Source organism: Ascidiella aspersa, chromosome 6 (assembly GCF_963924565.1).
Source record: "Ascidiella aspersa chromosome 6, kaAscAspe10.2, whole genome shotgun sequence".
NCBI classification, from domain to species: Eukaryota; Metazoa; Chordata; class Ascidiacea; order Phlebobranchia; family Ascidiidae; genus Ascidiella; species Ascidiella aspersa.
The window spans coordinates 21,134,354-21,147,893 of record NC_139452.1 but is presented as its reverse complement, the minus strand read 5'-3'; the positions used below and the strand labels follow the sequence as shown (position 1 = coordinate 21,147,893).

At 35.7% G+C, this 13,540-nt stretch overlaps 1 protein-coding gene across 1 annotated transcript; it reads right to left on the bottom strand.

The window, feature by feature from the left end:
* Positions 1-2,576: 2,576 nt before the first annotated feature.
* On the bottom strand, positions 2,577-12,598 carry LOC146140723 (cytochrome P450 2J2-like). The gene is made up of 11 exons (XM_083391968.1): positions 12,401-12,598; positions 12,020-12,185; positions 10,979-11,088; positions 10,807-10,869; positions 10,494-10,634; positions 10,104-10,184; positions 9,681-9,813; positions 8,305-8,420; positions 7,785-7,967; positions 6,051-6,192; positions 2,577-3,476 (listed from the first exon to the last, which is right to left on the bottom strand). The coding sequence occupies exons 1-11, from the start codon at positions 12,581-12,583 to the stop codon at positions 3,289-3,291; spliced, it is 1,506 nt and encodes a 501-aa protein (XP_083248094.1). The 5' UTR covers positions 12,584-12,598; the 3' UTR covers positions 2,577-3,288.
* Between the last annotated feature and the right edge of the window lie 942 nt (positions 12,599-13,540).

Genomic DNA, 13,540 nt, shown 5'->3' with positions numbered 1-13,540 from the left:
ATATCTCTGACAATTCGCATACGCCTATTAAACAAAAATCCTTGATCCGCCATTTTCACACAATAAGCAATTTAATTATCTTTTATTGGTGGAGTCCGTTTGGTCCCTCCAGGGATCCGTTTTGACCCGCCTTCCCCAATAAGCTAGGGCAGTATCAACTTAGGATATCTCTAAAAATGATTTTATTTTAAAAATGATTTTTCGCGCTCCTAGCGAATCATATATAGTATGACTTTGCAATATAATTGTAATAAGCATAGGCTTGCCATTTTTAGAAACGTAAATCCGCGACGTATATTGAAAACTGCAAAAACGCATATTGAAAACTGCACTTAATGTAGACCTAATACAAAATAATTTAATGCTAATAATTAACTTAACAGGGTTGCGGTTGTTTTATATTTTGTCGAGGGTATTTTCAGGGCCCTATTTTTAAGGATAGTTTGTCTAAGTAATTTAAATTGTAACCGAAAGTAATTTTCTGTATTGTGAAAAAATGAGTCGGGTAAACGCTTTTCCACAATTAAAGTAGGATGTGGCCCTCGTGAAAGCAGCAACAATATTAGGCCGTACATGTCAGCAAAGGCGCTGTGTCCATAACAAATTCGTATTTCCCGGACCAAATCATTCCCAAGCAGGTGAAGCAAAACGTAAGATTCCATCAAGCTGGCCTCTTAAAACTATTACATATTATGTTGTACTTTGCATTATTTGCTTGAGCCGCGTGTCATTGCCGAAGATTTAAAAAGATAATTTACCGTGTTACCGTACTAAAAATTAAAATGTTTACCACTTTACGCACTATTTGGCTTGAATGCTAAATAGTGCGTAAAGTGGTAAACATTTTTATTTTCCTCAAAAAAAAACAATTTAATTTCTCTAATCGTTTATTGTTATACAGCATATATGTTAGTCGTCCATTGACTATTTTTTTTGCTTATTGTTCCTGAAATGGGTGAACTAAATGATTCCTCACAAATGGAGTCACATTCTTTAGCCTGTGTGGAGCCTGTGAGCAGCATTTAAAAGGATGGCGTGTTACAAATTATCGCATTTATCTGCGTGACTGTGAAGCGTCCAAATATTCGTCTTCACAAGATAAACTTTTACATTTGGTTGAAACAAAATTGCAAATAATGTGTACTTATTTGAAATCAAACGACTAAATACCCAACGGCTATAATTACGTCAAACATCTTTTACGTAACGACAACCAGTCACATATATCAATAGGGAACCACTCACTAACGTAAAACCTTAAGTTGTATAGCAGCCATGGTTCGCATTGCGACATATTCAGAAAATACATAATCCTGGTACCATACTGCGTCAACGTAAGTAAAATCTCGTTTGAAACTGAAAATTGGTTACTATTAAAACCGCCGCATTAAATGCAAAATTTTGCGAACTATATTACCTAAATTTTGTGCGGTATAAGACATCAAAAAGTTTTTAAACATATAAGTCTTAAGTTGAAAACATGAAAACTTATTTCTATTAAGGCAATCAGTATGTTATGACTTTATTTTGATTTGTAATGCTGTAACCCGCGACATTTATCTATCCAGAATTACTAACTAAAGTTAAACTTTAGGTTGTAACAGCAATAATTTAGACTTGCGTAATATTCCAGCAAATAATACCGGCACCAAACTGCGTCATACGTGAAAAAAATCCTTGAAATTGAAAAAAAATGCTTAACGGTGAACGGTTTGCGACGGCGCTCGATCATCTTCGTCAAAAAGATATCTCCCATAGCACCCGCCGGATAATATTCATTTAATTTTTTTACTCACCACACACAAAAAAGAAACTAGCCCCAGCAACCTCACCTCCAGAAATGTATTTCTTAATACCCACCAGAAAAATAATTAATTTATGTTAAAAAATTTGCTTGACAGCCTGACCAACCAAAAAGTAAAAGTAAAAAGTATTACTTAGTTTTGAGAAAGAATTGCTAAATGTCTTTAATTTTTTTTGTTTATCTCAAATTGAAAAATCATGGACAAATTGGTTAACCGGCCGGGACACCGGGACAAGTCCTTAAAACCGGGACTGTCCCGGCTAAACCGGGACGTTATGGCAAGCCTAAATTAGCACATATTTAACCTGAAAAGTAGCCTAGACAAAATCCGCATATTTGCTTCATAGTGATGTAGCGATACAGTTATATAGGAGATTAATTTCAACAATAATGAATCTTTTGATTATGCCTTCAGTGGTTAATTTCAAGAAACAATGAATCCGCGAACCGGTGCCGGTCCGCGAGGAGTTCGTTACCGGTCCGTAGCAGGGTTTCTAAATTATTTTTTTATTTGAACCTAAACTAAACTGTACGTAAAAAATCGAAAAAAGTCAAAAACAATTAAGTTTAAAGTTTGGTTTAAATCTAAAGATATAGTCCATGGTTGATTTTGTATGATAAAAAATCACATTTAGTATCAAGCTGACGTGAGGTTCGAAACAATAGTGTGCTGTGTGGCCATATGAGTTACATACAATAGAAAGTTAACAACATCCAAAAATGCATTTTTATTGTCAAATTTAACACCTCGTATGTACAATATATCGAAAAATTGGCTAAAATATCTTATTTCTTTGATGTTCAAGCGTGCTTACCTTAAAGTGCAATAGAATAAAATCATGGAAACAATTTATAAACAATGTCCCATAATAAAATGATTGATTATTTTGATGCTCGGGCAGGAAAGTTTTCTAAATTAACGTATGCATTTTAATAAGTCATTGAAAAAAGTGGTAGTAATGTTCTTTACTGAAATTTCTTGTATTTTAAGGCCGGTCTGCGATAAATTTTCAGTTTTAAACCTGTCCGTAGTGCAAAAAAGATTGCCGACCCATGCCTTAACTTTAATATTAGCCAAACTACGTAATACACGAAAAGTTATAAGTGCTTTATTTTCAGTCTATATTGTTAAATAAGGAATACTTACAGAAACAAAACATTTTAAATGCATATCCTATTTGGAATTCACAACATTTAAACCGCAAAGGCGTTAATGCCATGTATAGTTACGCTATAAAACCAAACACACTTTTACCGAAATTTTACATAATTTCGATTTTTAAATTGGACAAGTTTTGAAACGTTTAATTTTTGATAACAACACATTTTCGAATCGTGTATAGGGCGTAGGCAACTTGAATAAAAAATACAATTTCTGAACGTGTCGCAGACAGCAACCAACTTTTCTATAAAAGTCATTTAAAAGTTGAATGGAAAGCCAAACACAACTTGCTTTCGTAATGTAACTGCGCGCCTTCAAGCGCCTAATTGACTCGCTCCTTAAGCTTAAGGCTTGTAGAAGGCGGAGGCGTGGACACGAATCCACACTCGATAAGGTCCTCAAATTGCCACTTGCCCGAACCAGACTCCACGTCGAAATTTTGCAGGATCGCCATCAAAACGAGGAAGAACTCAATTTCGGCGAGTTGTTTGCCAATGCAGAAGCGGTAGCCTGAAAATAACTCCAATTCAAAGCTGATTACACGCTCGTAACATGTGGTTGATTATTCACGAATAAAACAGGCAGTCAACTTCTACGATTTTTAAAATAATCAGGTATTTTGTGCATTGTTAGCGACCTCTATAAAAATGCACTTCAAATACTTTGCGTTGACAATAATTTAATTTTACTGTGTGACTTTTAAAGTCTGTTTACTTGCTAATATCAACTTGTACGCACGATAAAAAGCTCAATTATACGTAAATTGAGTTTTTTTGCTAAGTTTGTTGCGACAAATTTTATAGGACAAGTTGTGAAAAGAAGCCTGGAAAGTCAAGAACGGCGTCCTGTAACAGAAATATAGCCCTACCGTACCGGTAAAAGTATGCCTGCTTCAACAGGCCATGTCCCAATTCTATGTTTGTTTGTCTATTTTAGTTGCATATTTGTGCACGACATCGAACAATAAACCTGGATTTTTTGCATGTTCTACGAAGTCCCATTATGACGAAATTTTTGGGCGTCAATTTTATGCGTTCAGGAAAATAATATTTATTGTTTTCGAAAGAGTGATTTTGTTTTCACCCCTGCATTGGACCTTTGTATACGGTGACTTTTAGTCGAATTTCCTAATTTTTTGGAGGACAATATACCAGATGACACTTTATTTCTAAATTTTTTTTAATTTTATAAACAATAAACGTACGTCTTTTCAAACAATAACTTATTTTTTCTTATTTGTAATAAAAGTACTTAGAAATCCATATTGACATATTTGCAGTGGTGGGATTCAGCCGGTTCGCACCGGTTCTATTGAACCGTCCCACGAAATTTTATAGGATCAACGAACCGGTTATGCAGCATCTCAGCTGGTTACTGTCAATGGATTTTTGCATCTTATCCAGACCTGGGCAACATCCGGCCCGCCAAGCGATTTAATCCGGCCCGCGGCTTATTAGATTTTTAAAATGCATATAAGCAAAAACAAGGGCGAGTTTCACACGTTTGGTTGTACGGTACCTTAAACACTCTTTCCAGACTCTTTTACGCAAAACTCTATTTTTAGCCCGTTTAAAATACCCAAATGGAAATTATTTTAGCGCTTCGCGCGAATCTCCTCTGTCTTTCTCGTAAGTGCCATGCGATTTTCTGACATCTTTACAGACAAAAAGCGTCCTCCGCATTATGGTGCTCTCCTCAACGAAAGTTTAACTAACTTATCCTAATATTTATATATGTTTTTCGCTTTGGTCGAATGTATACCGTCTTTAAATTATGAACTAAATACCAGCCGTTTTCTGAACTCTGAAACATACCGATTTACATAATTTAGTAAAGCCTCGAAAAGAAAAAAAAACATTGTAAGTTTTTTGTGAGAAATGTTTACGTATGTTAATCTTAACTTTTGGGTCAATGCGCCCCACAACTCGATAAATGCCAAATCAACAAGATTTGTAGTCTTTATTTTTTATCTGTGCTTAATGCGTCTCGTCCACCTATAAATCTAAATTAAAGTTGGCATGCTTAAACAAACATATAGTCACAATTATTTCGCGCTTCGCGCGACATCTTCTTCAAATTAGACTTAAATTACAAATTTTAGCACAACTACAAACGTAATAACAAGTTCGTTAGCTTATTTGTTTTATCCCGTCAGAGTATGACGTCATATTACGTAGATTTTAAATCTTATTTTTGACCTGGCCGGCCACAGCATTTTAAGTTTCTCCCCGCGGTTAAAAATAATTTCCCGCCCCTTATCTTATCTCGTACACCGATTTCTCACGTGTTTTTTTCTTTAAAATGTGCAATGGTCAAGTTTTTACGTAACAGTCATCCATTGTGATAATTCTAAAAAGTTAAATAGTTATAGTCATGAGTAGACGACTGCTGCTTTTCAGTAGGCCTACTGGCTTTTAGCAGTAATGAGATTCCGGCGGTTCGCAGTTCGCAACATTCGCTGGAAACTGGGGTTGCATCCTGTTCTTGCAACTATTTTAATTATTTCCCGGAAAGTATGATATTTTGTAACAGAACCGATTGAAAAATGTGACTTTTGTGATAGAACCGGCTGACAAAAAAATTGAATCCCACCACTGTATATTTGTTAATAATATTTTAATTTACGTGCTTGTCATAAATATATAGGTAGCGTTGATCAAACAGAGGTTTGATTTCACGTTTTTATTCAAGAACAAACGACATGACTGCACCTTATTGCACCCACCTTCAAACTCAAAACTAGCCGTGAAAATTGTACAAATCTTTAAATTTATTCTACTACAGGTTAATCGCGATTACTGCAGCTAGGCCATGGCTTTTTTATTTTTCATGGAATACGCAATAGTGGAATTTATGAATGTTACTTCTTAGATGTCTAAAAGTTTACTAAACTTTTCAGTTTATTGTGGTTGTTACGGTAATTCAAAATTTTATGTTGTCCATTTCAAGATAAAATTAACTAGAAGTTCAAACGCGCTAAAGGTCAGGTCATTTATAGACCTCTACTTGCGGTTTTTGTCCTGAAGTATACTCACCAGGCGAAGTCTGTACAAAAATTATATTATTGATGTTATAGTTGCTTACCAACGCCAAACGGGATAACATGATGACTCTTGACAAACTTTCCGGTTTGATCGAGGTGCCGCTCAACCTTAAATTCCAGCGGGTCTTTCCAAACATTGGGATCATTGTGAACTCCGTAAATGTTTGGAAGAACAGTTGTGCCCTGCATAAAGAACACAAGACATTTGTAAATGTGTGATTTTTTTGCTATTGTTTCCTTTAGAAGGTTATTGAGGTTTCAAAATTTTACGGCATAAGAAAAATCTGAGTCCACAATCATCTTTAAACAGATAAACTTGATTTTTAATTAATTTATTGTTAGTTAGTCCATACTTACATTTTTTCTTTACCATAAAAATAGATCTTGTAAATGTATGGTACATATAATGTTGTACGTATGGTATAAAGTAGGGCAACCATATTTTCAGCACCCAAAAAGTGTTTTTTTTTTCAGCACCCAAAAACGAAAGTAGAATTGTTACGTTTGAGTTTGATGATCTTTTAGTTACAAAAAACAGACACAAAAACAACAAGTCAAATTTATTTTTTAGATTCAGCCCATGATTACTTTGCGGCTCCCTTAACCTTTGGAATGATCATTTTTTAACGAGATTAATTTTTAATTTGTTGAAAAAACTTTTTTAAACCAGCAATTCGACATGTTCCATGGCTACAGTACTGTTTTGGAAATAAATACAACGTCTCGCTTAAAAGTCTTGTTGACAGTATAAGCAACTGTAACTAGCAATGCAACAAAAGAAAACATTTGGGCATTTTTGAGCGTCCTCTTAGGACCATACCATTCACTTTTCTTGAGAAAAAAGGACAAATCCTCCTAAAAGAGGATATATGGTAGGCCTAGTATAAAGGAGAAAGCGAATATACAACAAAAGCTTATTTTAGAGGCCACTGCAGAGCGTTTTGAAAAATGTCATACCCCCCCCCCCCCTAAAAAAAAAATCACAAATATTGTACTTCTAATAACTTGTTTTGCAGCATTTATGAGCAGTACCACAACAGTTGATCACACGTTACTTAAACGATGTAGTTATCTTTAATACTTATTAATGTAGTTTTACTATACTCTTCAGTTAGGCATTTTGTCTTTGCTCTTTAAATGGTTTTTGAGTATTGCGTTAAAACTCGTCAGTTGCTGCTCAAAACAGTCTGCTAGCATATTTATTTGTATTCGATGCGGCACTTCATACAATTGGAAAATCTAAACAAAAAAGTTCTTAATGGTGGCAAAGTTTGAATAAATTTACCAGACTGAAAAGTTCGACATCCCTCAACTACAGCTTCTGTGTAGCCCCTGTTTTTAGGAAGTGTTACATGGAGCACGAACGCTGAAGATGTGTCATTTCCTCTTAAAGCAACCGGGAAGCTTGCTTACAGGTTATGATATAAATCACGTGAGGTTTATGAATAATTGTGCTGTCCACGAAAAATTTCTCGCAGTACAGGAAATTTGTTGTTCGTGCTAAGGAAATATGGTCGACAACTTCATTTTTGTTGCCTATAGGTTCTTCACCTTTGAGGTTGTTAGCATTTGTACCATACATCCTAGTGCATTCTGTAAAATAGGGGAAAGCCTGCAAATAGCTAACCTAGTTCACACAATTTTTAAACGAAAATATGGTCTATATAACAGCTTTGGGCGTTATATGGAAATCACCAAACAGTAATCGACGGTTTAACATTTTGTGTAAAAGTGATTTTCGAAAACTGTTTATAAAGCTCTCATTTTATAGCCACCTTAGGTATATCATAACCCGCAAGTTTCGTGTCTCTGGTTGTCATTCGAGCCACCCCAAAGGGGAGTAGTGTCCTGTAGCGAAACATCTCCTGCATGAAAGCCATGGTGTAATGCATCTCCTCCTTTTGCTGAATGGTCGGTAGGGCGCCGTCTTCGAAAATCTCGTCAATTTCGTCGTGGATCTAAATGCAAAGGCGTCTGTAAAATTATGTATTTCGCCACAGCCGATCCGACAAATTTGGATGACTTCTATAGTCAGATTAAAATCTTCGTTTAGCGGTCTATTATACCGAGCAGTGGATAGCATCTGTTATACCGGGACGCGATCATAGAAATGTAACACCATCACACAACAAGGGCATGAATCATAATTAAAATGCTAACTTAAATAATTTCGTTTATTAATACTAGCCTAATAATGCCTCACACCATCCGATAAAAAATGATAACCTGAACCCCAATAAAAATCATGTGATGTTTAAAAACAGATCGGTCTACCACCACTATCTTATTTGTTACCTTTTTTTGGACATCAGGGCGGTTGGCCAATATAAGCATCGACCAACTAAGGTTGCTGAAAATGGTTTCAGTTCCCCCAAGAAATAAGTCTCTCAAAATGAACTTCAGCATTGTTTCTAAAATAAGAACACCGGTGTAAAGCAATTACTAAAACGTGTAATAAAATTAAATGTTTAGTTACTTTTCCTATTACTGGAAAGTTCTTGAATAATTAATATGCCCCAATTATAACATCATTTTTAAAGTTACAATTTTCCAACTAGTGGCAGTTGTCATCTCGAACTTGTTATAAAAGTAACTATAGTGTACAACGAGACGGAATTGAGACGTCATTATTGGGAAACAGGAGTTTGCAGAAATATTTGGATTACCGGTACAACATATAAATTCATTTTATTACAAAATTTGTATTTCGTTAGAAACCAACTCAAATGCATAACAATATACAACCGAATGTCATGACACAACAATCCCAGCAGTCAACATGGAAAGTTTATAAAATTACACATAGAAATATTAGGCGAAACTAACAAAACACTAATTTATCTGTGCTAAATTGATTTCTTTGGGATTAGTTTATAGGCGTTAAAGAAAGAATGGATATTGCATAACTAAAATACCCTACCCCGAACACTGTATGCATATTATGGTAAGGTGGGATATAAATATTTTAAAAAAATGTAGGCTATAAGGCAACCAGTAAAAAAACTAGAAGTGCAAAATTTAAAAGTGGTACAACCACATACTAATACATAGAAGGTAAAAAAACACGTAACACCTAGGAAGTTGAAGCAAGCACGGTCGTCCACCAACGTAGGACGACAGGAAGACACCAATTAATTCCTGCTAAACCTCTTAGCCTACTCATAATACCAAGTAAAACGTGCGTGTTTTCTAAATCTCCCAACCTTCCTAAACCAGATAATGACAGAATCAATCACGTCAAAGCGTATACTTGTAGCTATATCAGGGGTTCTTAAACTTTTTTCACCCATGACCCCTAACTTTTTTTCTTGCCTCGCGTGGACCATGGCAGGCAAAAACAATTCAAAATGACGTCATAAATTTACGCCACAGTACAAATCAGCTAATTTCGGTCCAAAAATATGAAAGTGAAATGGAGTACTAATGCATTAAGTGCAAAACCGTTTTATTTTTAATTAAACTGTTTTCTTCGATAAATTTAGTACTTTCTAAATGGTAGTATACACTAATATTTCAATTGGGCTTTCATGGACCCCCGAAAACTAGTTCACTGACACCCAAGGGGTCCATGGAGCTCTGTTTAAGAATCCCTGAGCGATAGCAAAGTATGCTTTTCGCTCGGTGTTACTTTTTCTAATTTGGATTTAAAAAATTGTAATTTCTTTCAATACCATTAAAGTATCCCTTGCTTGGGCCGGTTTTCTTTGATATTTCTACGAGGTAGTCGTCGAGAAAATCACGCGGATCGTCTGGGTCAAGGGTCTTCTTGTGGTCTTCTATGTAGTCGTGTATAGTGTTGTGCAACTGTAAAAAGCGTTAAGACTTCTTTTTATTCAATTAATATTTCTCCAACCTTTTTGTACGACGGTTTTAAATATAAGACTTGAGGTAGCTCTTGTAAGAACTTGAGGTAAAAGAAATTAAATTTTTCTCAAATTCTACTACAAAACACATAAGCCTACAGTAAACTAAGAATGTCTGATATTTTATGTTTTACTTCGACACACGCGATACCCGATATGTTATATAAATTACGACCTTTCTACAAAAATACTACTAAATTAAATAGCAGCCCTTAAGCCATTTAATCTTACGTCTTTGAACAGCAGTTTCATTCTCCTGAGTGGTCCTCTGAAAGGGGGTATGAGGTAACACCACGGCAGTAATGTGCAGGCCTGTAATATTTGTTGACAACGGTATTTTATTGTTTTCCTTTTTTACGTTCTTAGTGTTATGATTTTATCAGTATTTCAAAAAAGGTTTGAATATTCGCATGTATTTCGCGACAAGAAAAATTCATGTAACTAAAAAGAGATTAAATCTTTTCCCATTTGTTACGCACAAGTTGGGTACTAGATAATTACGTTTGGCCTAGTGTTTCATTTGGGTAAACCTGAATATAGGTTATATAGGTTAAAGTATTAACTGCGGGGACGGTCGAATATCTCTAAAAAAAAGTCGCTGCAAACACGAATGGGTCTTACCTGTATGGGAAAACTCGCTTCCTGAAACTTTTTGGTCACATTGTGAGCATAACGCATAAAATTCTGATCATCGTCGTAGTTGAACCTTGTTCCCAAAGTTAACTTACACATGACGTTGGCCACAGCGTCCATGATGTAATTCTTAAACATATGTAACCAAATACAATTATCTTGAGTTAATTTTATGTAGGTATAGGGGACCCGAAAACCTTAATGGGGTATATATAGCGACATGCTTTTGTTTTTCGGAAGTATGATGTGACTGACATACTATATAGATTGCAATATTTCTAAAACTTGGTAATTATGTAACCTTTCCTGATGCATAATCTCCTCCTAACTGCCGAAGTGCTTCCGACAAATGTCTTGTTTCGTCCTGTTAAAATTAAAATGATTGTAATTTTTTAACAAGCGGTAAACAATGCGAAGACTTGGCAAAGTTTAAACTGCTGCCCTTCATCAGTAATAATTTCAGCGGAACTCACAGCAATTGGTCCTTCCAGCACAGTTTTGCCAAATCCGAACTTGCGAAGAGATTGGAGGACGAACTTGCGCTGTTCCTTCCAAGCCTCGCTGTAGTCAGTCATTGATAATCCTGCAACATTATTCCTAAAGATTAAATCTCACAACTCCAGTGGGTGTTAGTACTTGGCATTCCGATTGTGCAAAGCATTCACGATTTACTTCTGGCTATTAATGCGTTTTTTCAGTTTAAAATTTACGAAAGGTAAAAAAATACCTTTTATAAAAATATATATTTTTGAAAAAATGTTAGTTTGTTTTAAACGCTAGCGGTAAAAACAAATTCCAGTTTCACATTAGACAGGCCATCATAAATTGGGGCATTATACTATAAAATGCTTACATCTCCTAATATTACTCGTTAACTCATAATAATAATGGTTGGATGACTGAGTTATTCTGTTCAGGTGGTTTTACGAATAGCCATATATGAGCGGCAGAAACTTTCCGAGCGACCTATACAGAATTTAGTTTGGTGAATTTAATTTCATTTAACAGCTTTGAACGACTTGCCGTTTTAATTCTGCCTGATGGGGTTTGAAAAAATGTGTTTTACAAAAGTTTTCTACGGTGGGTCTCTGGTGGGTCTTTTTCCGTCGCATTTGTGCGTTTTATGTATAACTTTCTTTGTTATTTGATCTTTAATTACCTTCCGAATTTGTCGGTTTAATATATTTGAAAAACTAATTACTACTTATATATTGAGTTTCTGGAAACAATAAACACGTTAACGTATTATATATATATATAGGGGAGATTTTGGGGTTCAGTTGCGATAGTGCCAGGCAGTCCGTTAAGGAGCATAGGCACTAATGGTAAAAACGAAAGCGTATAGTTTTTTATGAAAAAAAAGATACCTTGGACGATAGAAAGACGACACGTTAGCGATGGAAATCAGGATTTTAGTTTAGTGAAAAACGATAGTTTACTCCAAATTTAGTAAAACTACAATACTGTACCACAGGTGAAAATGCTCAAGGGTTCGGCTTTTCAAATACACTCACCGTTTTTGCACCAGATCACGTCATGTAGGTATGTCCAAGGCCTCGCGGAGTAAACATCTCCCTGCTTGGCGAGAGCTTCGTTCATAACTTCAACCGAGCTCAGAACCAACACGTAATGCGTTCCCATGTCGACACCCATAACGTCACCATACTTTTGTGCATACTCCTGCGAAACAGCATTGTCTTAAGTAAAATTTAAAGTTAAACAAATCCACCACGTCCCGTATTTTTGCTTAGCCTGTCTTTATAACCCAAGTTACAAATTACTCTTTGTTTAAAATCAGTACAACTCCTATGCAGATCGAATGTATTCGTCGTATCTTAAATACGCATTACACTGCCGTATATAGCTACAAAGTTATAAAAATCGAATACACTCACGGTTATTTTTTTGTCGGGTCTCGTCCCGAGAAACGGCGCAATTCCAATTAAAGGAAATCCGTTTGGTCCGGGAGGAAAATTCTTTGGTCGGCGATGATTGAAAAATACGAAGGCCACCATCATTCCCACCGCGCCCAAAAGCACGGCAGTCAGGTGTTCAGATAATAACACACTTAACTCCATTTAAAATCAATTGCAGTAAATCTGTGTCATGGAAAACAAAACATTACCTGGTTATGTTGTAATATTTCACTCACATGTCCTTTCTTAGTTCCTTTAGGAGTGTTATGAAACACTATATTTTCCCTCGAACTTTTTGTTAGACTGGTAAAACTGTTAATCTATCCGACTGGATATTTTCCGTGTGCTTAAAACGACTCATCGAGGTATTTTGGCGGATGTTTACCTCAAACTATCAGCTATCCCACTAACATTGTTCAGCTCTGTCATGCAGCATATCCTGTCAGACAGCAGTGTCACTATAGGGCATTTTTTATGCTCTGTGCGTCAACATAAGCCAGTGCAGGTGCATTTATGCGCTGCTCCCATATTTGTGCCTACGCATACCTGAAAAACAAACGCATTCGCTTCCATTTACACCGAAATTTCACACAAATTGAAACAAAACCTAAAACGAACTATACCGAATTCAAAATAAACATCACTACTCCAATTTGACTTTGACAAACAGTATATACATTTTTATGACTAACAAAGCCTCAGGCCTGTAAGTAAAACTTCTCCTAACCCACACCCAGCGGCAAAAAGAGGTTGTATGTATGGTTCATTGGATGGTTTAAAACTTTTTCAGATGGGGTTAAAAGTTGTTACGACTAGGCTACATTTTTTTTGCTTTTTTGGCGGATTTTTCACTGCTTTTCTCTTGTTTAAACTACTTTTGATATTTTATCAGAAGTCAAGACACTTGAATATTTCTTAGGACTCATTAGGTCTGTAATTCCTCGAACGCCTTTGTGCGCTATTCTAATTCCAAAAATGCCGACACACATTGCAATAAAGCAATTCCGGCTAAATTGTGTTTGCCTGACTGAGCGCGGTAAGTGACTCAAACTTATTCCAGTCCCGCACAATAGATTTACACTCTCCTCGATTTAAACAGCTACGCTCTCAGTAGGAACG

Bases quoted from the DNA above. Each gene is read 5' to 3' on its own strand.
- LOC146140723 (XM_083391968.1), bottom strand. From the start codon at position 12,583: ATGGAGTTAAGTGTGTTATTATCTGAACACCTGACTGCCGTGCTTTTG. The intron at 11,089-12,019 runs GTGAGTGTATTT...ATAATGTTGCAG, and splicing joins CGTGATCTGGTGCAAAAACG to GATTATCAATGACTGACTAC. The intron at 8,421-9,680 runs GTATTGAAAGAA...TTCTTATTTTAG, and splicing joins AAGCAAGGGATACTTTAATG to AAACAATGCTGAAGTTCATT.